At 41.8% G+C, this 21,297-nt stretch overlaps 2 protein-coding genes across 2 annotated transcripts in view; both read right to left on the reverse strand.

Annotated features, from left to right (window-relative positions):
• Window positions 1-1,026: 1,026 nt before the first annotated feature.
• Window positions 1,027-7,262, reverse strand: LOC146861448 (NXPE family member 2-like). Its single transcript, XM_085646243.1, has 2 exons — window positions 7,203-7,262; window positions 1,027-2,683 (listed from the first exon to the last, which is right to left on the reverse strand). The coding sequence occupies exons 1-2, from the start codon at window positions 7,260-7,262 to the stop codon at window positions 2,129-2,131; spliced, it is 615 nt and encodes a 204-aa protein (XP_085502369.1). The 3' UTR covers window positions 1,027-2,128.
• Window positions 7,263-11,235: 3,973 nt separating this feature from the next.
• Window positions 11,236-21,297, reverse strand: part of LOC146861449 (NXPE family member 4-like) — a 352,813-nt gene continuing 342,751 nt past the window's right edge. Inside the window, exon 6 of the mRNA XM_085645748.1 lies at window positions 11,236-12,891. Coding sequence (XP_085501874.1) covers window positions 12,347-12,891 — 545 coding nt within the window. The 3' untranslated portion in view covers window positions 11,236-12,346. The remainder of the gene's footprint in view (window positions 12,892-21,297) is intronic.

The following is a 21,297-nucleotide window of genomic DNA, read 5'->3' on the forward strand; positions in this document are numbered from 1 at the left end:
CTCATCCAGGACAGAATGGCCTTCCGGGGCGGGAAGCTTCAAAGACCATGCTGCCTTTGAAATCCAACCCAGGAACCACCAGATAGTGGGGGAGGCCAAGCCCCCTTTCCTGCTCTACTTTTGGTGACAGGAAAGACAGGAAAATTAGTTAGATGACGAGGACCCCCCCACCTTTAGCCTGCACCACCCCTAGGGTGGGTAGGTGAGGTGAACCCCTCTCCTGAAATTCCAACATCTTGAGATGGTGACAAAACCTACAATCAGGGCTAGGGTAGTGCCCCTTCCCACAGGAAGTGGTCATTAAATGGTGTAGCCACCCTAAAGGTAAATAGCCCCTTGGCTATTCCCTGTCTCCTTTTGTAATGCCCCTAAATTCGGTATTTAGGTGGCTCCCAAGATCTGAAACTCTGATTCGTCGGACCAAAGAAGAGCAGAACAAATAAGACCCGCTTCAAGAGTACTGAAGCCCTGCTGCAGAAGAAAAAGGTTGCTTCAAGGACTTAACAATCGCTGCCTGCTGTGTTGCCCTGAACCTGCATGGACTCCAAGGACCCTGGAGCCCTATAGACATATTATGGGCTGCCGGCATTAAATTGCAGTGCAAGGAGTGTGATGTGCATTTTTGGCCCATTCACGAAATTTTGCGGGATCTCCCTGAGTGTTTTTTGCAATTCCGCAGAATTCCACTTAGTAAAATTCTGCACGTTCCGCCCAGGCCTAATCAAATCCACTAGTTTCACCCAGAAAGGCTGGTGAGGCATCCAGGTTAAACATTCTTTTTTTCCTTTCTAGGACCTCTACATTGAAATTCACTTCCACCAGCTGCTTGTGCCAGCCTCACAATTGTGGACTGCAAATTAGTCCTGAAGAGTCATCTCTGCATGCTAGAGAATAAAAACAGAAGACTTCATCACACATTTGCAAAACTTGTTAATATGGAAATCAATGTGTCTTTACGGTTAGGAAGTGAAATGTATTTTCTGTCTTCGTTGGCAAAACCACCACACAACTGTCATCTTTGCCCATGTATCAATTGTTTATTTTGGTCCTTGTTGGGAGGAGGTGTGGTCCAGTGTCTCAGGACCGGATTTTGAATCCTACCATTGATGCTTGGCTGCAAAACTTGTGATTCTAGACAAATCACGTAATGTTCATGTGCCTTTAACGTATATATGTGAAATACGATAGTACATACGTTTAACATATAACATTAATATTTCTTGTACACAATTTTGTATCATCTCCCTACACCCTGACTTGTACAGCGCCACCTTGCTACCCAGGTACATTTGCAGTGCATAATGGGCATACTTATGTTATCATACCATCTGTCAGTTACTATACTTGGTACATTTATGGCTCTTATATTCAGTTCTGCTCAAAATGTTATAGTCTCCAACAAAAAAGCAGCTTCAACAGATCTATACACAGACAGATGAGAAGAGCTGAAGATGCACTGTATTAATCTTGTGAAACGAAAACAGTGGTGTAGAGCAAAATGATAGGCAACCCCTGCAGAATGCAATGACTTCCCTCGGAGTCTCCCATATCTCACAGATATTGCTGAGGGGCCGTGGAGAGTTGGGAGCCCCCATGCTCTTAAATGGGAATTGAGTTGACAATATCATCAAGCGTCTCTTAGATTCATTCAAAGTACATCATGGCCACCTATGGACAGAAGCCTCTCTCTTTGTTTTTCACCTCACATACAGCCATGAACTTGGATAAAACAATACATGTAGCATTGGTGCCACGTGTGCCTGTCCTGCATCTGTACCCCAATTGGTAGAAGTTAGCAAAATGACCTAGCTGTTAGGATATGCTTTTAGGTAATTTTTAACAATAATTCCTGATCAGATCAAAATTCAGTAGGTTTTTATGAGTTTTCAATTGTTCTGAAGAACTTGGTGCGCGAACTGGTAATATCCAGCTTTGAGGGTATTTCCTGAGTGGTGTTTGGGCCATAATAGCTGGAGTGGAAAGAACAAGAAAGATGGGGAAAAGTTTTTAAGGCTAAGAAAGAAGGTGACATGCCTTGTGCTTGTGACAATCATTGTACATCGCACTTGTATGTCATTTACTCATTCAAAAGGACATGTTTCTTGGCACATTTACAGTTTGATTATCACTAGCAGGCATAAGTGAAAGTTAGGCTCATGATATTCTCAAGTACGTGCGTCGGTGGGTGAACATTTTCAGTGGCCAGGGCGGAGCTCATGTCCAATACATCCACAAAACCAACATCCATATTCTTAAAAACCTCTTTCATCACCAGATATTGACAATGGCCATGAAATTCACTCAATTTTTCCACGGCTGTGTTAGTGTCCCTGGTGTTCTCTGTCTTTATGATGACTTTGGTGTCAGGGCTCCGGGTCAGCAGTCGTTCGATGGCCTTGCGTATGTTGAGTGCTCGGCGGATGTAGAGCTGGAGCGGGAATTGACGGAAGTGCTGACCCATAGTGATGGCGAAGATGGTGTTGCGACCTCCGCCTATTTCATCAATTTGTCGACTGGTGTATTTGTCTTCCTTAAATAAATAGAACCTAAAGCTTTCAAGTGGAACTCCATGCCTTTTGTATGATACCATAATGTCTTTGCCCATGTGGATGGCTAGGAGGGTCTTCACCCAGGTTTGGTTGTGTGTTTTAGATTTTAAGGAATCAAAACCTTTCAGCTTTCGCTACATATCGAGGGTTTGTGAAAATGTTCTTTTCCAAAACTAAATTTTTCAGATTGCACACATATTATAAACGTTACAACGGCAAGCTAAAAAATAGCTGAATTATTTTATTATGTAAATAAATATGTTTCACCATAATAGCCACTATAAAATCCTATTGTCACTCCAGGATTCAGAGACACAATGCCAGGTAGACCACTCTTTCGAATGCAGGAAGAATTTGAGTATCCTAAAGAAACCAGACCACACAGCTACTTCCAGATCTAAATAAAGATCATACCACTCTGCTAAAAAGGCAGCTCTCGGCTCAGCTGAAGAACTACACAAGGTCTAGTATCAAATTTACCTCACCAATCCATTACCAGGGCCATAAGAAACCAAGAGCAGCAGTAACAAGCTAATGCATTATTTGGTCCTGTGAGACCCCAATGGGCTACACTATGCTTCTGACTCTGTTTGGGCGTAGGGTTAGGAATTCCATGCCCTATCAGCAACATATCCCGCAGTGACAACACAAACCTTTATCAAATTCGCATGGTTTTGGAAAGAATGAAGTTTACTAGGGGGCCTTCTATTTCAACCCTTCTATCATACCCTTCTATTAAGGAAAAACCTTCACTCACTCCACACTTACTCATTGCGCCAGCAAATAAAAACTGGGAACCTATGATTGTAACTGAAACATGTAATAAGAGGCAGTCTGCTTGTCTGTGATTACTTTTACACCACTGTAGCAGGCAGCAGATGGCTTAGGGAAACTGTTTGCACTAAATACTTGTCTTTACTTTCATCCAAAGTAGGATTTTGTTGGACATCTGGCCTTTTTGCAGGGTCACCATGGATTTATTTTATTTAACCCTATTTTTACTGGCTATAGAACTCTGTGCTCCCTACCCCAGATAACCAGTGGTAAAGTGCTTGTGTTCCTCCTTTCAACATGATAAACTTGGTATACGCCTAATTGGCATATTTAATCTATGGATAACTTCCTGGTATATGGTAACAAGGTGTACCTAGGGCCTGTTAGTTAAATGTCACAGGTGGACTGCAGCACCCATTGTGCTATCCTCTACTGTGACAATGTAAATATGACTGCGTTAGCCTAGCTGTGCTGTTTTAAGTGCAAGTTTGACCGATCAAAGTAACCTTTTTTGGAGACCTAATCCTTCCATTTAAATATTGATGTTACTCTTGTATGAAAGTACCTCTTTTGCATGGTTATCCCCCACTTTTTGGCTGATGCCTGATGGGATTTTGAACTGTTCAAAAATTGAAAAGTCTGTACTTTAGTTAGGTCAATGTATTTAGTTTGTAGTTATTTCTTAACTTCATAAAAAAGTCCCAACTTTTGTAAAATAATGCCTGAAACCAGTAGCCAGGATCAGGAGCTCGATCTGACCCCTTACGTAGCCCTGAACAATGCTAGATGCAGGGCGCTCTGTAAAGGCTATGTTATCAGAACAGGCAAAAGTCCGAAAAAGGAATATCTTCAAAAACCTATAGCCCTCCTAGGTGTTTTTACTAGGGTTAGCTTTCATAAGGAGGCTGTATCAGACAGAGGTACAAACTTCATGTCTGCATACTTGAATCACAGGTGGGCTAAGTGTGCCGGTGACGTATAGGTTCACTACACAATACCATCCACAGACAAATGGGTTTGTTGAAAGATTTAATAAGACCATAAATGGCATGGTTGGTGGGCTAACTGAAAAACTCAGAAGGAGATGGGATGTCTTGCTAGTTTCCCTGCCTTTTGCTTACAGAGAGGTGCCATAAAAGGGAGTTGGAATTTTCCCGTTGGAACTTTTGTTTGAACACGCTGTAAGAGGACCCCCTCTGTCTTGTCAAGGACGGATGAGAGGGACCTCTCCAGGAACCAAAGCAAGACATTGTGGATTATGTTTTTGGCATTTGCTCAAAGATGGCTGAATACATGAGAAAGCACACAAAAACTGTGAGGCCAGCAAAGAGCTCCATAAGCTCTAGTATGATCAAAAAGCTGCCATGGTGGAGTTCCAACCATGGCATAAGGTGTGGGTTTTGGAGCCTGTGGCACCTAGAGCCCTCCGGGACAAATGGACCGGGCCCTAACCTATCTTTGAGAGAAAAGGGGAAGTCACTTACTTAGTGGGTGTTGGCCATGTAGAAACCCCAAAAGGGTAATACATGTAAATCGTCTTAAACCCTACAATGACAGGGCTGATGTGATCATGCTTATAGTTACAGATGAGGAACAGAAGGTAGAGAACGAGCCACTCCCTGATCTCCTCTCTCCTAAAGATGGGTCAATTGATGGAGCGGTCTATTCAGACACCCTTACTGCCCAACGGCAGACTCATTGCAGGCAAGTCCTAAACCAGTTTGCTGAGCTCTTTTCCTTGATCTCTGGACAGACTAAATGGTGTACACATGATCTGGACCCTGGTGGCAGCCTACCTGTCAAAAACAAAATATCAAGTCAAGGAAAGCATCAAAGCATCAAAGCTGAAGGAAGCAAGATGCTGGATTTGGATTTAATTGAACCCTCAGAGAGCCCCTGGGCCAGCCCAGTTGTGTTAGTCCCCAAGCCTCATTACCAGGGTGGGAAGAAAGAAATAAGGTTTTGTCTTTTGTGTGGACTACTTAGGCTTCAATGCAGTTACCTAGACAGATGCACATCCAATTCCAAGAGATGATGAGTTCATTGACAAGTTAGGGGCAGCCACATATCTGAATAACTTTGAACTCACATCAGGGTACTGGCAGATAGGTCTGACTCCTGGAGCAAAAGAAAGACCAGCATTTTCCACTCCAGATGGGCACTTCCAGTTAACTGTGATGCTCTTTGATTTGAAGAATTCCCTTGCCACTTTTCAAAGGTTGGTGAATAAAGTCCGTGCTGGATTGAAAGCCTGTAGTTCTGGAGCATTGTGTGGATTGTGAAGGAGAGGCAAAGAGACACCATACCCCTGATAGGCCTGACATGGGTCCCTTTACACAGCTGGCGAATGAACCGCAAACTCTCTTACCTGTTATCACCCCTCCATCAAATAACAGTACTTCTTTGGCTACCCCATCCAATAGTTGATTAGGTAGTCTAACTGCAGTCACTACGGGATTTATATTTTGGAATGTGGCAGAACTTTAGAATAAAATTATCAACATAGAATTGTAAGACGTTGTAGCGGGTTTTCATTTCCTTTGCTTACAGGAGACTTGGCTTATAGACCCCATACATATAAATGGTTTTAGAACGTATCATATTCCATCAATTGCCTCCAACCATAGAAGATCAAAGGGTGTGTTATGTACCTGCATTTCTAATAACCTGCAATTTATTAAAATAAGTATGGTGTCACACAATCCCTATTACCAAATATTTATATGTGAAGCTCTGGGATCTTCTTGGTTAGCAGTGATTAATTTTCATAATAGTGCTACCATGTCACACATAACTGTTACTTTACAACAACTGGATAATGACCTGGAGCATTTTGGTAGGAATAACAGTAAGAATTTGATTGTCTATGGGGACGGGGGGATTTTCACGCTCACTTGGGTAACATGTCTTCTGAAAAAGTATGTGGATTAACTAACTTGGAAAATGTTTGCCAATCCTATTTTATTCTTAACCAATATTAGGATAAGCTGAACGAACTGATATAAAATTTGATTTGGCTGTTTCTAGTGAAATTTCCTCTCCCTACGCCCCATTTAAAAGTACTTTCAATGGTAGAGATGCCCATAGCATTACGGGGTCCTCTTTTGATGGTGGCATTGAGGGCATGCTGTAATATAGTATTTTTTACCTATGTGGGCAGAATCAATTCTCGTCCCAATTAACCAAAAAGGCAGATAATCTCAGCCCTGCATGATATAGACCAATCTCCCTTCTCATTCTCTAGCACAGATAGCTGTCCGTATCATCTTGAATAGGCTACAGGACTGGGTGGAATCTTATGATATTTTGTCACATCTGCAATATGGATTCCGCCCTGGAATTGGGACTATGGAGCAGGTACTGGATTTGAGTATGGTAATCGGAAAGTATACCAAGATCAAAAAGGGGATCATCTATTTGGCCTTAATCGATTTGTAATTGGTGTTTGGGGTTGGCGGTATCGATTATCAACTTTCTACAGGAACTGCATTGGGAATGTAGATCTAGGACTAGATATGGAACCAGGGGAGAATGTACACAATTTTTTAACATAGACCCAGGCGTAAGACAGGGCTGTGTTTTATCACCCTTTCTTTTTTCACTATACATAAACCGTGTAGGGGCTGTGCTAGCCTCCAAATGTAAGATCTTCCGAAAAAGTGGACATCACCCTGTCCCGGCTCTCCTCTATGCAGAGGATGCTGTTCGTATGGCTCAAACTCCCCAGGATCTACAGAGCTTCCTTACAAACTTTGTTGGTTATATGCAGGATTTAGGACTCATAGTTAACCAATCTAAAACGTTCATTATCAAATGTGGGAGAAGAACAGTGATGTGTTAAGACATAGAAATCAAGGGGCCAAATATATATTTTTTTACCATTACTTTCTTACACTTGGGCACATTATTCAACAAAGAAGGCTCATGAACGCACGCCATTTCCACCAGGAAGTTACAGTTTAAAAAAGCAACTATGTCTCCACAAAAGGTTGCCAAGAGATTGGGTACGAATCCCCCAGACGAAATGATAAAAATCTATAAAGCCAAATGTGTGAGTGTTGCCTCATATGGGACAGGAGTTTGGGGACATATTAACTGTAGGTCATTGCCGACAGTGGAAATGACTTCTTAAAGTATCTTCTTGTCATTCCATAGAGTTGCTCGGCATACGTGTGCCGTTTCTTCAAGGCTTAATAATGCTGCAGCCCATCTTAATATAGCACAAAATCTGGACTTCAGACTATACTTGCTTAAATCGTGCCATTATCAGAGACTGCCTTATGGCAAGTTTACCCTTGCTTATACCCTGATTGAAATATATCCAATGTTTTTTCCATGATTTGGGGTATCCTCACTACTATGAGATGCCTGAATCACTGGTAGCCATCAATAGAAAAGATCTGAAAAAGATCTGAAAAATTAATGTATGGAACACTAGAGAATCTTAGGATGTTCACCAAAATATTAAAGTCTAGCGTATTAAAAAAACAAGAAATTATTACGACATATGAAATGCAGCCTTATCTTAAATCTGTATTAAACTTTAGGAATAGATTTAACCTCACCAGCCTAAGAATGGATATTTATCATCGTTTAATTAGCTTCCGCGAAATCAATGATTGGTCTGCAAATAGTATTAAATTGTCCATGTGACACTCTGATGGCACAGAGCACTATGCATGTTCTTCTTTTCTGCAAATTTTATAACAATCTGAGAAAACTTTATATTCTTCCCATTTTAAGACCACTCAACTTCAAACAATGTCGCCTTGCTTATCTTTACCTACACTGTTTGTCTACTGTGGCGATATGCTGTAGTATGTCAAGTTTTTTGTAGGCTGTATTTTATGCTAGAAAGAAATGTTTAATTGTTCTTGATTAGCATTCAACTTAAAGAAATTCTCTGTTTTATGAATAGTTTTTATGTTTGTGTACTCAGGGCCCGATTCACAAAAGTAACATGGGACAAAATCCTAACTTTACGACTTTTGGTATTCACAAAAGACATTTAGCAGTAGTAAAGTTAGGAATCTTAAGACCAAAACATAAGTTTAACTGAGACAAAATCCTAACTTTATGACTTTCAGTATTCACAAAGGGCATTTAGGAGGAGTAAAGTTAGGATTCCTAACTTTACTACTTCTAAATGCACTTTGAGATTACCGGAAGTCGTAAAGTTAGGATTTTGTCTCAAATTATTTCTGTGAATCGGGCCCTCAGATTTTATTATTGTAATACCCTGCAATTTTATGATTTTATTATGAAATCGAATAAGGTATTGAAATGAAATGGGAAGCCTGTAGTGCAGCCTATCTTGATGATATTGCTGTCTTTATCTCCACGTGGCCGAAACACCTGTCCCACCTCCAAATGGTCCTGGAGGCTCTGCATAGAGTAGACCTCACTATCAAGGCAAGCAAGTGCCAGATAGGGCAGGTCAAGGTTGTATACTTGGGCCACCTTGTGGTGGAGGCTAAGTTCAGCACCTACAGCCCAAAATCCATAAAATTCTGGATTGAGAAGCTACAACCACCCAGATTCAAATCAGGGCTTTCCTTGGCTTGATCGGGTACTACAGGTGGTTTGTGCAGGGATATGGGTCCATTGTGGCCCCCCCTCACAGAATTGACCTCTAAGAAAATGCCCAAAAAAGGAAAACTGGACAGCAAGCTGTCAAAAGGCTTTTGACACATTGAAAGAAGCAATGTGCTCATCACCGATTCTAAAAGCTTCCAATTACTCCAAGCAGTTCATAGTGCAGACAGATGCCTCTAAACATGGGATAGGAGCAGTCCTATCCCAGACCCATGATGATGGTCATGACCAACCTGACAGCAGCGTTGGAGTGCCATTGAGAAGGAAGGCTTTGCTCTGCTTTGGTCTCCGAAGAAGCTGAGACCATACTTGCTTAGTTTTCACTTCTTTGTCCAAACTGACTACAGACCTCTCAGGTGGCTCATGCAGATGAAAAGAGAAAACCCCAAATTCTTAAGGTAGTCCATATCCCTACAAGGAATGAGCTTTATAGTGGAACACAGATGAGGGACTGACCATGCCAATACAGATGGCCTTTCCAGATTTTTCCACTTAGAAGATCCAGACCCTCTAGGGAAAGGTTAGTCTCATACTCTTTTGTTTGGGGGGGTCTTTTTCACAGTTAGCCCCTACTTTTTGCCTGATGTGAGTTTGAACTGTAAGTGAACTGGGTCCCTTCTAATCAGGTTCCCAGTGCCAGATCTCTTTCCCAAAACACTGTACCACAATTGGCACGCCTTCACCTACTCCTGTAAGTCCCTAGTAAGTCGTACCCCTGATACCTAGGGAATGGGTATTGAAGAGGGTCATCTGGGGCTGCAGCACTGGTTGTGCCACCCTATGACCTCCGTACCAAGGCTATGCACTCTGCCATTGCAGGCTGCGTGTCTGTGTGCCTTGCTTCCCATAGGTAAGTTATCCCTACTGCAGGCCTTTAGTCCTAAGGCAGGGTGAACTATATCCTATGTGTGAGCATATCATCATGAGCAGGTATTCTCCTACAATATCCAGTCCATTCTGTGATGTTGTAAGTAAACAGGGAAGCCATAAAGAGTACATGGGCAGAGTACTTGTCAACACGAGTTTCCTAGCTCCACGATGGCTTCACTGATTTCTAATATGTTTGGTACCTAACATCTTTTCTTAATAAATCCTCTCTGATGCCTGTGTTGGATTTAATAATAAATTCACACGGAGACTCTTTTAGAGGGTCTCCTGAAACTGAACCAAACGCTAGTGGGGTTTCTGGTCAGGTTTCACCAGCCTGCCACCACCAGACATGCTGCTGACCTTATGGGATAAGAGCCAGTGCTCTTAGAGGACAGAAACAATACCTGGTTTGTGCAGGGGTGTTTCACACCTCATCCAGGACAGAATGGCCTTCCGGGGCGGGAAGCTTGAAAGACCATGCTGCCTTTGAAATCCAACCCAGGAACCACCAGATAGTGGGGGAGGCCAAGCTCCCTTTCCTGCTCTACTTTTGGTGACAGGAAAGACAGGAAAATTAGTTAGATGACGAGGACCCCCCCACCTTTAGCCTGCACCACCCCTAGGGTGGGCAGGTGAGGTGAACCCCTCTCCTGAAATTCCAACATCTTGAGATGGTGACAAAACCTACAATCAGGGCTAGGGTAGTGCCCCTTCCCACAGGAAGTGGTCATTAAATGGTGTAGCCACCCTAAAGGTAAATAGCCCCTTGGCTATTCCCTGTCTCCTTTTGTAATGCCCCTAAATTCGGTATTTAGGTGGCTCCCAAGATCTGAAACTCTGATTCGTCGGACCAAAGAAGAGCAGAACAAATAAGACCCGCTGCAAGAGTACTGAAGCCCTGCTGCAGAAGAAAAAGGTTGCTTCAAGGACTTAACAATTGCTGCCTGCTGTGTTGCCCTGAACCTGCATGGACTCCAATGACCCTGGAGCCCTATAGACATATTATGGGCTGCCGGCATTAAATTGCAGTGCAAGGAGTGTGATGTGCATTTTTGGCCCATTCACGAAATTTTGCGGGATCTCCCTGAGTGTTTTTTGCAATTCCGCAGAATTCCACTTAGTAAAATTCTGCACGATCCGCCCAGGCCTAATCAAATCCACTAGTTTCACCCAGAAAGGCTGGTGAGGCATCCAGGTTAAACATTCTTTTTTTCCTTTCTAGGACCTCTACATTGAAATTCACTTCCACCAGCTGCTTGTGCCAGCCTCACAATTGTGGACTGCAAATTAGTCCTGAAGAGTCATCTCTGCATGCTAGAGAATAAAAACAGAAGACTTCATCACACATTTGCAAAACTTGTTAATATGGAAATCAATGTGTCTTTACGGTTAGCAAGTGAAATGTATTTTCTGTCTTCGTTGGCAAAACCACCACACAACTGTCATCTTTGCCCATGTACCAATTGTTTATTTTGGTCCTTGTTGGGAGGAGGTGTGGTCCAGTGTCTCAGGACCGGATTTTGAATCCTACCATTGATGCTTGGCTGCAAAACTTGTGATTCTAGACAAATCACGTAATGTTCATGTGCCTTTAACGTATATATGTGAAATACGATAGTACATACGTTTAACATATAACATTAATATTTCTTGTACACAATTTTGTATCATCTCCCTACACCCTGACTTGTACAGCGCCACCTTGCTACCCAGGTATATTTGCAGTGCATAATGGGCATACTTATGTTATCATACCATCTGTCAGTTACTATACTTGGTACATTTATGGCTCTTATATTCAGTTCTGCTCAAAATGTTATAGTCTCCAACAAAAAAGCAGCTTCAACAGATCTATACACAGACAGATGAGAAGAGCTGAAGATGCACAGTATTAATCTTGTGAAACGAAAACAGTGGTGTAGAGCAAAATGATAGGCAACCCCTGCAGAATGCGATGACTTCCCTCGGAGTCTCCCATATCTCACAGATATTGCTGAGGGGCCGTGGAGAGTTGGGAGCCCCCATGCTCTTAAATGGGAATTGAGTTGACAATATCATCAAGCGTCTCTTAGATTCATTCAAAGTACATCATGGCCAGCTATGGACAGAAGCCTCTCTCTTTGTTTTTCACCTCACATACAGCCATGAACTTGGATAAAACAATACATGTAGCATTGGTGCCACGTGTGCCTGTCCTGCATCTGTACCCCAATTGGTAGAAGTTAGCAAAATGACCTAGCTGTTAGGATATGCTTTTAGGTAATTTTTAACAATAATTCCTGATCAGATCCAAATTCAGTAGGTTTTTATGAGTTTTCAATTGTTCTGAAGAACTTGGTGCGCGAACTGGTAATATCCAGCTTTGAGGGTATTTCCTGAGTGGTGTTTGGGCCATAATAGCTGGAGTGGAAAGAACAAGAAAGATGGGGAAAAGTTTTTAAGGCTAAGAAAGAAGGTGACATGCCTTGTGCTTGTGACAATCATTGTACATCGCACTTGTATGTAATTTACTCATTCAAAAGGACATGTTTCTTGGCACATTTACAGTTTGATTATCACTAGCAGGCATAAGTGAAAGTTAGGCTCATGATGTTCTCAAGTACGTGCGTCGGTGGGTGAACATTTTCAGTGGCCAGGGCGTAGCTCATGTCCAATACATCCACAAAACCAATATCCATATTCTTAAAAACCTCTTTCATCACCAGATATTGACAATGGCCATGAAATTCACTCAATCTTTCCACGGCTGTGTTAGTGTCCCTGGTGTTCTCTGTCTTTATGATGACTTTGGTGTCAGGGCTCCGGGTCAGCAGTCGTTCGATGGCCTTGCGTATGTTGAGTGCTCGGCGGATGTAGAGCTGGAGCGGGAATTGTCGGAAGTGCTGACCCATAGTGATGGCGAAGATGGTGTTGCGACCTCCGCCTATTTCATCAATTTGTCGACTGGTGTATTTGTCTTCCTTAAATAAATAGAACATAAAGCTTTCAAGTGGAACTCCATGCCTTTTGTATGATACCATAATGTCTTTGCCCATGTTGATGGCTAGGAGGGTCTTCATCCAGGAAGACCAACCGGATTGATGGTGGTCGAAATAGGTCATTACTGAGGAGAAAACACAGTATGTAACAAACATCAGAAGGTTATTCATGAAATAAATTTCTATTATCAAAACACAATGCATGTAATACTTTCTCAATATATGCTTTTAATTTGTTTGGTTGTGTGTTTTAGATTTTAAGCAATCAAAACCTTTCAGCTTTCGCTACATATCGAGGGTTTGTGAAAATGTTCTTTTCCAAAACTAAATTTTTCAGATTGCACACATATTATAAACGTTACAACGGCAAGCTAAAAAATAGCTGAATTATTTTATTATGTAAATAAATATGTTTCACCATAATAGCCACTATAAAATCCTATTGTCACTCCAGGATTCAGAGACACAATGCCAGGTAGACCACTCTTCCGAATGCAGGAAGAATTTGAGTATCCTAAAGAAACCAGACCACACAGCTACTTCCAGATCTAAATAAAGATCATACCACTCTGCTTTCATTCGTGCCTGACTCCACAGTGACGACCGCGTACTGACGACGCGCGCTGTCTCTAAACAATCTACGGAACCCCAGTTGACCGTTTAAACTTTACTATTGAACATTTGCTGGATTTGTCCCTTGAAACCTCTGGTGGTTCACTTTTGGACATTTATTGTCAAGGTTGACTATATTCATTCTACTGGACTCCAAGTATGAACCATGAACTTTCACATCGCCTATAATTGATAGGTTGCCCAGGCCTAGTCCTGATGAAGATCCGCAAGACCGAGGCTGTTTAATTTCCCTTATGGTCGCAAGTCGGATCGAAACGTCGACGCCCCCCTTTGAATTCAGTCTGTACCCGAAATATCCTCTTCAATGTGCTGAATCAGAATTGATTTCTGTGTTTGAACAACAGCCAAAGACTATATGAATGACATTGGGACAGACCAGTTAAGACGGTGACTTGTAACCGTGCTCCCTTGCCCTGACATATTAATTTCAGATGAAATGTTGAAGTATTCTTTCCTTTGATTTCCTTACACTTGAGCACCCTCTCCTTTTCACTGCACATCCCTTCTGGTGCAACCTCTTTTTTGATTAATTCATTTGATTAAATATCACATGGATGGCATTTTTCCAATATATCATTGAATAAATACATGATGAATTCTTTTTCAGGTCGTTTTTCTTCCTTTTACTGTATTAATTCATCTAATGTTATGGTTAACTGAACCATTAAATACGAAGCAATTTGATTAATTCATTCAAAATATAGGTCCAGGACCACTGTTTTTTGTAATATACATTACCCAGGTCCTTGACCATATTGGGTTACCCCGTCCTTTATAAAGATCATAAGAAACCAAGAGCAGCAGTAACAAGCTTATGCATTATTTGGTCCTGTGAGACCCCAATGGGCTACACTATGCTTCTGACTCTGTTTGGGCGTAGGGTTAGGAAATCCATGCCCTATCAGCAACATATCCCGCAGTGACAACACAAACCTTTATCAAATTCGCATGGTTTTGGGAAGAATGAAGTTTACTAGGGGGCCTTCTATTTCAACCCTTCTATCATACCCTTCTATTAAGGAAAAACCTTCACTCACTCCACACTTACTCATTGCGCCAGGAAATAAAAACAGGGAACCTATGATTGTAACTGAACCATGTAATAAGAGGCAGTCTGCTTGTCTGTGATTACTTTTACACCACTGTAGCAGGCAGCAGATGGCTTAGGGAAACTGTTTGCACTAAATACTTGTCTTTACTTTCATCCAAAGTAGGATTTTGTTGGACATCTGGCCTTTTTGCAGGGTCACCATGGAACTCTGTGCTCCCTACCCCCGATAACCAGTGGTAAAGTGCTTGTGTTCCTCCTTTCAACATGATAAACTTGGTATACGCCTAATTGGCATATTTAATCTATGGATAACTTCCTGGTATATGGTAACAAGGTGTACCTAGGGCCTGTAAGTTAAATGTCACAAACGGACTGCAGCACCCATTGTGCTATCCTCTTCTGTGACTATGTAAATATAACTGCGTTAGCCTAGCTGTGCTGTTTTAAGTGCAAGTTTGACCGATCAAATTAACCTTTTTTGGAGACCTAATCCTTCCTTTTAAATATTGATGTTACTCTTGTATGAAAGTACCTCTTTTGCATGGTTATCCCCCACTTTTTGGCTGATGCCTGATGGGATTTTGAACTGTTCAAAAATTGAAAAGTCTGTACTTTAGTTAGGTCAATGTATTTAGTTTGTAGTTATTTCTTAACTTCATAAAAAAGTCCCAACTTTTGTAAAATAATGCCTGAAACCAGTAGCCAGGATCAGGAGCTCGATCTGACCCCTTACGTAGCCCTGAACAATGCTAGATGCAGGGCGCTCTGTAAAGGCTATGGTATCAGAACAGGCAAAAGTCCGAAAAAGGAATATCTTCAAAAACCTATAGCCCTCCTAGGTGTTTTTACTAGGGTTAGCTTTCATAAGGAGGCTGTATCAGACAGAGGTACAAACTTCATGTCTGCATACTTGAATCACAGGTGGGCTAAGTGTGCCGGTGACCTATAGGTTCACTACACAATACCATCCACAGACAAATTGGTTTGTTGAAAGATTTAATAAGACCATAAATGGCATGATTGGTGGGCTAACTGAAAAACTCAGAAGGAGATGGGATGTCTTGCTAGTTTCCCTGCCTTTTGCTTACAGAGAGGTGCCACAAAAGGGAGTTGGAATTTTCCCGTTGGAACTTTTGCTTGAACACGCTGTAAGAGGACCCCCTCTGTCTTGTCAAGGACGGATGAGAGGGACCTCTCCAGGAACCAAAGCAAGACATTGTGGATTATGTTTTTGGCATTTGCTCAAAGATGGCTGAATACATGAGAAAGCACACAAAAACTGTGGGGCCAGCAAAGAGCTCCATAAGCTCTAGTATGATCAAAAGGCTGCCATGGTGGAGTTCCAACCATGGCATAAGGTGTGGGTTTTGGAGCCTGTGGCACCTAGAGCCCTCCAGGACAAATGGACCGGGCCCTAACCTATCTTTGAGAGAAAAGGAGAAGTCACTTACTTAGTGGGTGTTGGCCATGTAGAAACCCCAAAAGGGTAATACATGTAAATCGCCTTAAACCCTACAATGACAGGGCTGATGTGATCATGCTTATAGTTACAGATGAGGAACAGAAGGTAGAGAACGAGCCACTCCCTGATCTCCTCTCCCCTAAAGATGGGTCAATTGATGGAGCGGTCTATTCAGACACCCTTACTGCCCAACGGCAGACTCATTGCAGGCAAGTCCTAAACCAGTTTGCTGAGCTCTTTTCCTTGATCTCTGGACAGACTAAATGGTGTACACATGATCTGGACCCTGGTGGCAGCCTACCTGTCAAAAACAAAATATCAAGTCAAGGAAAGCATCAAAGCATCAAAGCTGAAGGAAGCAAGATGCTGGATTTGGATTTAATTGAACCCTCAGAGAGCCCCTGGGCCAGCCCAGTTGTGTTAGTCCCCAAGCCTCATTACCAGGGTGGGAAGAAAGAAATAAGGTTTTGTCTTTTGTGTGGACTACTTAGGCTTCAATGCAGTTACCTAGACAGATGCACATCCAATTCCAAGAGATGATGAGTTCATTGACAAGTTAGGGGCAGCCACATATCTGAATAACTTTGAACTCACATCAGGATACTGGCAGATAGGTCTGACTCCTGGAGCAAAAGAAAGACCAGCATTTTCCACTCCAGATGGGCACTTCCAGTTAACTGTGATGCTCTTTGATTTGAAGAATTCCCTTGCCACTTTTCAAAGGTTGGTGAATAAAGTCCGTGCTGGATTGAAAGCCTGTAGTTCTGGAGCATTGTGTGGATTGTGAAGGAGAGGCAAGGAGACACCATACCCCTGATAGGCCTGACATGGGTCCCTTTACACAGCTGGCGAATGAACCGCAAACTCTCTTACCTGTTATCACCCCTCCATCAAATAACAGTACTTCTTTGGCTACCCCATCCAATAGTTGATTAGGTAGTCTAACTGCAGTCACTACGGGATTTATATTTTGGAATGTGGCAGAACTTTAGAATAAAATTATCAACATAGAATTGTAAGACGTTGTAGCGGGTTTTCATTTCCTTTGCTTACAGGAGACTTGGCTTATAGACCCCATACATATAAATGGTTTTAGAACGTATCATATTCCATCAATTGCCTCCAACCATAGAAGATCAAAGGGTGTGTTATGTACCTGCATTTCTAATAACCTGCAATTTATTAAAATAAGTATGGTGTCACATAATCCCTATTACCAAATATTTATATGTGAAGCTCTGGGATCTTCTTGGTTAGCAGTGATTAATTTTCATAATAGTGCTACCATGTCACACATAACTGTTACTTTACAACAACTGGATAATGACCTGGAGCATTTTGGTAGGAATAACAGTAAGAATGTTATTGTCTATGGGGACGGGGGGATTTTCACGCTCACTTGGGTAACATGTCTTCTGAAAAAGTATGTGGATTAACTAACTTGGAAAATGTTTGCCAATCCTATTTTATTCTTAACCAATATTAGGATAAGCTGAACGAACTGATATAAAATTTGATTTGGCTGTTTCTAGTGAAATTTCCTCTCCCTACGCCCCATTTAAAAGTACTTTCAATGGTAGAGATGCCCATAGCATTACGGGGTCCTCTTTTGATGGTGGCATTGAGGGCATGCTGTAATATAGTATTTTTTACCTATGTGGGCAGAATCAATTCTCGTCCCAATTAACCAAAAAGGCAGATAATCTCAGCCCTGCATGATATAGACCAATCTCCCTTCTCATTCTCTAGCACAGATAGCTGTCCGTATCATCTTGAATAGGCTACAGGACTGGGTGGAATCTTATGATATTTTGTCACATCTGCAATATGGATTCCGCCCTGGAATTGGGACTATGGAGCAGGTACTGGATTTGAGTATGGTAATCGGAAAGTATACCAAGATCAAAAAGGGGATCATCTATTTGGCCTTAATCGATTTGTAATTGGTGTTTGGGGTTGGCGGTATCGATTATCAACTTTCTAAAGGAACAGAATTGGGAATGTAGATCTAGGACTAGATATGGAACCAGGGGAGAATGTACACAATTTTTTAACATAGAGCCAGGCGTAAGACAGGGCTGTGTTTTATCACCCTTTCTTTTTTCACTATACATAAACCGTGTAGGGGCTGTGCTAGCCTCCAAATGTAAGATCTTCCGAAAAAGTGGACATCACCCTGTCCCGGCTCTCCTCTATGCAGAGGATGCTGTTCGTATGGCTCAAACTCCCCAGGATCTACAGAGCTTCCTTACAAACTTTGTTGGTTATATGCAGGATTTAGGACTCATAGTTAACCAATCTAAAACATTCATTATCAAATGTGGGAGAGGAACAGTGATGTGTTAAGACATAGAAATCAAGGGGCCAAATATATATTTTTTTACCATTACTTTCTTACACTTGGGCACATTATTCAACAAAGAATGCTCATGAACGCACGCCATTTCCACCAGGAAGTTACAGTTTAAAAAAGCAACTATGTCTCCACAAAAGGTTGCCAAGAGATTGGGTACGAATCCCCCAGACGAAATGATAAAAATCTATAAAGCCAAATGTGTGAGTGTTGCCTCATATGGGACAGGAGTTTGGGGACATATTAACTGTAGGTCATTGCCGACAGTGGAAATGACTTCTTAAAGTATCTTCTTGTCATTCCATAGAGTTGCTCGGCATACGTGTGCCGTTTCTTCAAGGCTTAATAATGCTGCAGCCCATCTTAATATAGCACAAAATCTGGACTTCAGACTATACTTGCTTAAATCGTGCCATTATCAGAGACTGCCTTATGGCAAGTTTACCCTTGCTTATACCCTGATTGAAATATATCCAATGTTTTTTCCATGATTTGGGGTATCCTCACTACTATGAGATGCCTGAATCACTGCTAGCCATCAATAGAAAAGATCTGAAAAAGATCTGAAAAATTAATGTATGGAACACTAGAGAATCTTAGGATGTTCACCAAAATATTAAAGTCTAGCGTATTAAAAAAACAAGAAATTATTACGACATATGAAATGCAGCCTTATCTTAAATCTGTATTAAACTTTAGGCATAGATTTAACCTCACCAGCCTAAGAATGGATATTTATCATCGTTTAATTAGCTTCCGCGAAATCAATGATTGGTCTGCAAATAGTATTAAATTGTCCGTGTGACACTCTGATGGCACAGAGCACTATGCATGTACTTCTTTTCTGCAAATTTTATAACAATCTGAGAAAACTTTATATTCTTCCCATTTTAAGACCACTCAACTTCAAACAATGTCGCCTTGCTTATCTTTACCTACACTGTTTGTCTACTGTGGCGATATGCTGGAGTATGTCAAGTTTTTTGTAGGCTGTATTTTATGCTAGAAAGAAATGTTCTAATTGTTCTTGATTAGCATTCAACTTAAAGAAATTCTCTGTTTTATGAATAGTTGTTATGTTTGTGTACTCAGGGCCCGATTCACAAAAGTAACATGAGACAAAATCCTAACTTTACGACTTTTGGTATTCACAAAAGACATTTAGCAGTAGTAAAGTTAGGAATCTTAAGACCAAAACATAAGTTTAACTGAGACAAAATCCTAACTTTATGACTTTCAGTATTCACAAAGGGCATTTAGGAGGAGTAAAGTTAGGATTCCTAACTTTACTACTTCTAAATGCACTTTGAGATTACCGGAAGTCGTAAAGTTAGGATTTTGTCTCAAATTATTTCTGTGAATCGGGCCCTCAGATTTTATTATTGTCATACCCTGCAATTTTATGATTTTATTATGAAATCGAATAAGGTATTGAAATGAAATGGGAAGCCTGTAGTGCAGCCTATCTTGATGATATTGCTGTCTTTATCTCCACGTGGCCGAAACACCTGTCCCACAGCTTTGAGATAACTGAAAATCTTGGAGTTTCCAATGTCTTTGGGGGATTTCATTTGAAGGAGTATTTGTCGGTCATCTGCATAGTTATAGCATGTGAGGTGAAAATTATTGATCAGTACCGGTAAAGACTTCATGTAGATGTTGAAAAGCATGGGCAGGGTGTTAGAGCCTTGAGGGACTCCTGCTTTTGTGGAGTATGATTTGGACGAGAAAGGTGGGGTATGAATGACATTAGTTCTGTTTCAAAGGAAGGACAGATCCAGTCTAGAGCAGTCCCCTCTATGCCGGCTTCATAGAGTCTTTGTTTCAGAGTGTCATGGTCAACCATGTCAAAGGCAGCTGAGAGGACTAAGAGGAGTAGCGCAGAAACCCTGTTGTGGTCAACTGTGTTATTCAGGTCATCCCAGATAGCAAGGAGGGCAGATTCTGTGGCTCTTCCTGGATGGAATCCTGTTTGGAAGTCTGAAAGTATGGCATTCTCTTCAATGAACTGTGACATCTGGGCGAACGCTATTCTTTCTATCAGTTTGCCCAGGAAAGGTCCATTTGTAATGGGTCTGTAGTTGTCAGGGTTCAGCGGGCCCAAGTTTGTTTACTTCAGGAAAGGGCGTATGTATGACTTTTTGAGTTTTTCTGGAAATATTCCAGTAGTTAAGGAATCATTGATGATTCTTCTGACTGGAGTGGTAGCAGAGGATGTTAAAAGAATTGTCTTGAAAGTTTGCGGTGGACATGGGTCAGAAGGGCTGCCGGCCGGCCTGATTGCTTTGACCAGGTCCATAAATTCATTGTGTGAGATGGGTTGGAAGGAACGGAGAGGGTGGGTCAGAGTATTCTTGGATTGTTGTTTACTAAAAGGGTAAGTGCTGGTGCTTTGTTTCTGTTTTAAGTATGAGTCCAACGTGTCTGCTTTTTCCGTTTAATGATTTGCCAGTTTGTCTGTGAAATCTTGAGTAACAGGATGAGTTCCTTCTAAGCAATATGGTTTACGAAATTCATTGAGTATTTTATAGAATTCTTTATTTGCACATTTAGGGACCTATTAGCATGGAGGGCGGATCGCCACCGCCCGACTGGCGGTGGCAATCCGCCCACCAAAACATCCCGCCAGATGGCCTTTTACCCCCCGCCACATTAGCATGGCGGGGGGTACCGTGGAGGATGGAAAGACCGCCCGCCACTCTTTCGCCGGTAGGCAATTGTCATGATTGCCTACTGGGCGGAAAAGGCCTGCAATATGGTGGCGTGCCTTGCAGGCACTGCCATCCATATTATGATGTTGGCGGGTCAATGCCTTTCCATTTTTTTTTTTTTTTTTTTTTTTTTGGAAAACCTTTATTAGCACAGTTGCATCATCATATTATGTACATGCACCATCCTTTTTGTCAAAGACGCTATGCAATAGATTAATGCTTTTCAAACAACATGACACAGCCATTCAGCCGACAACCCGGGGGTCCGGCGGCGTTGTACGTGGTGACACTGCAGTAGTCCTTGGGCGCGTACCGGAGTAA

Source organism: Triturus cristatus, chromosome 3_1, assembly GCF_964204655.1.
Source record: "Triturus cristatus chromosome 3_1, aTriCri1.1, whole genome shotgun sequence".
NCBI lineage: Eukaryota > Metazoa > Chordata > Amphibia > Caudata > Salamandridae > Triturus > Triturus cristatus.

Bases quoted from the DNA above. Each gene is read 5' to 3' on its own strand.
- LOC146861448 (XM_085646243.1), bottom strand. From the start codon at position 7,262: ATGGCGTGCGTTCATGAGCCTTCTTTGTTGAATAATGTGCCCAAGTGT. The intron at 2,684-7,202 runs GTAAAAAAATAT...CTCGATATGTAG, and splicing joins CCAAGTGTAAGAAAGTAATG to CGAAAGCTGAAAGGTTTTGA.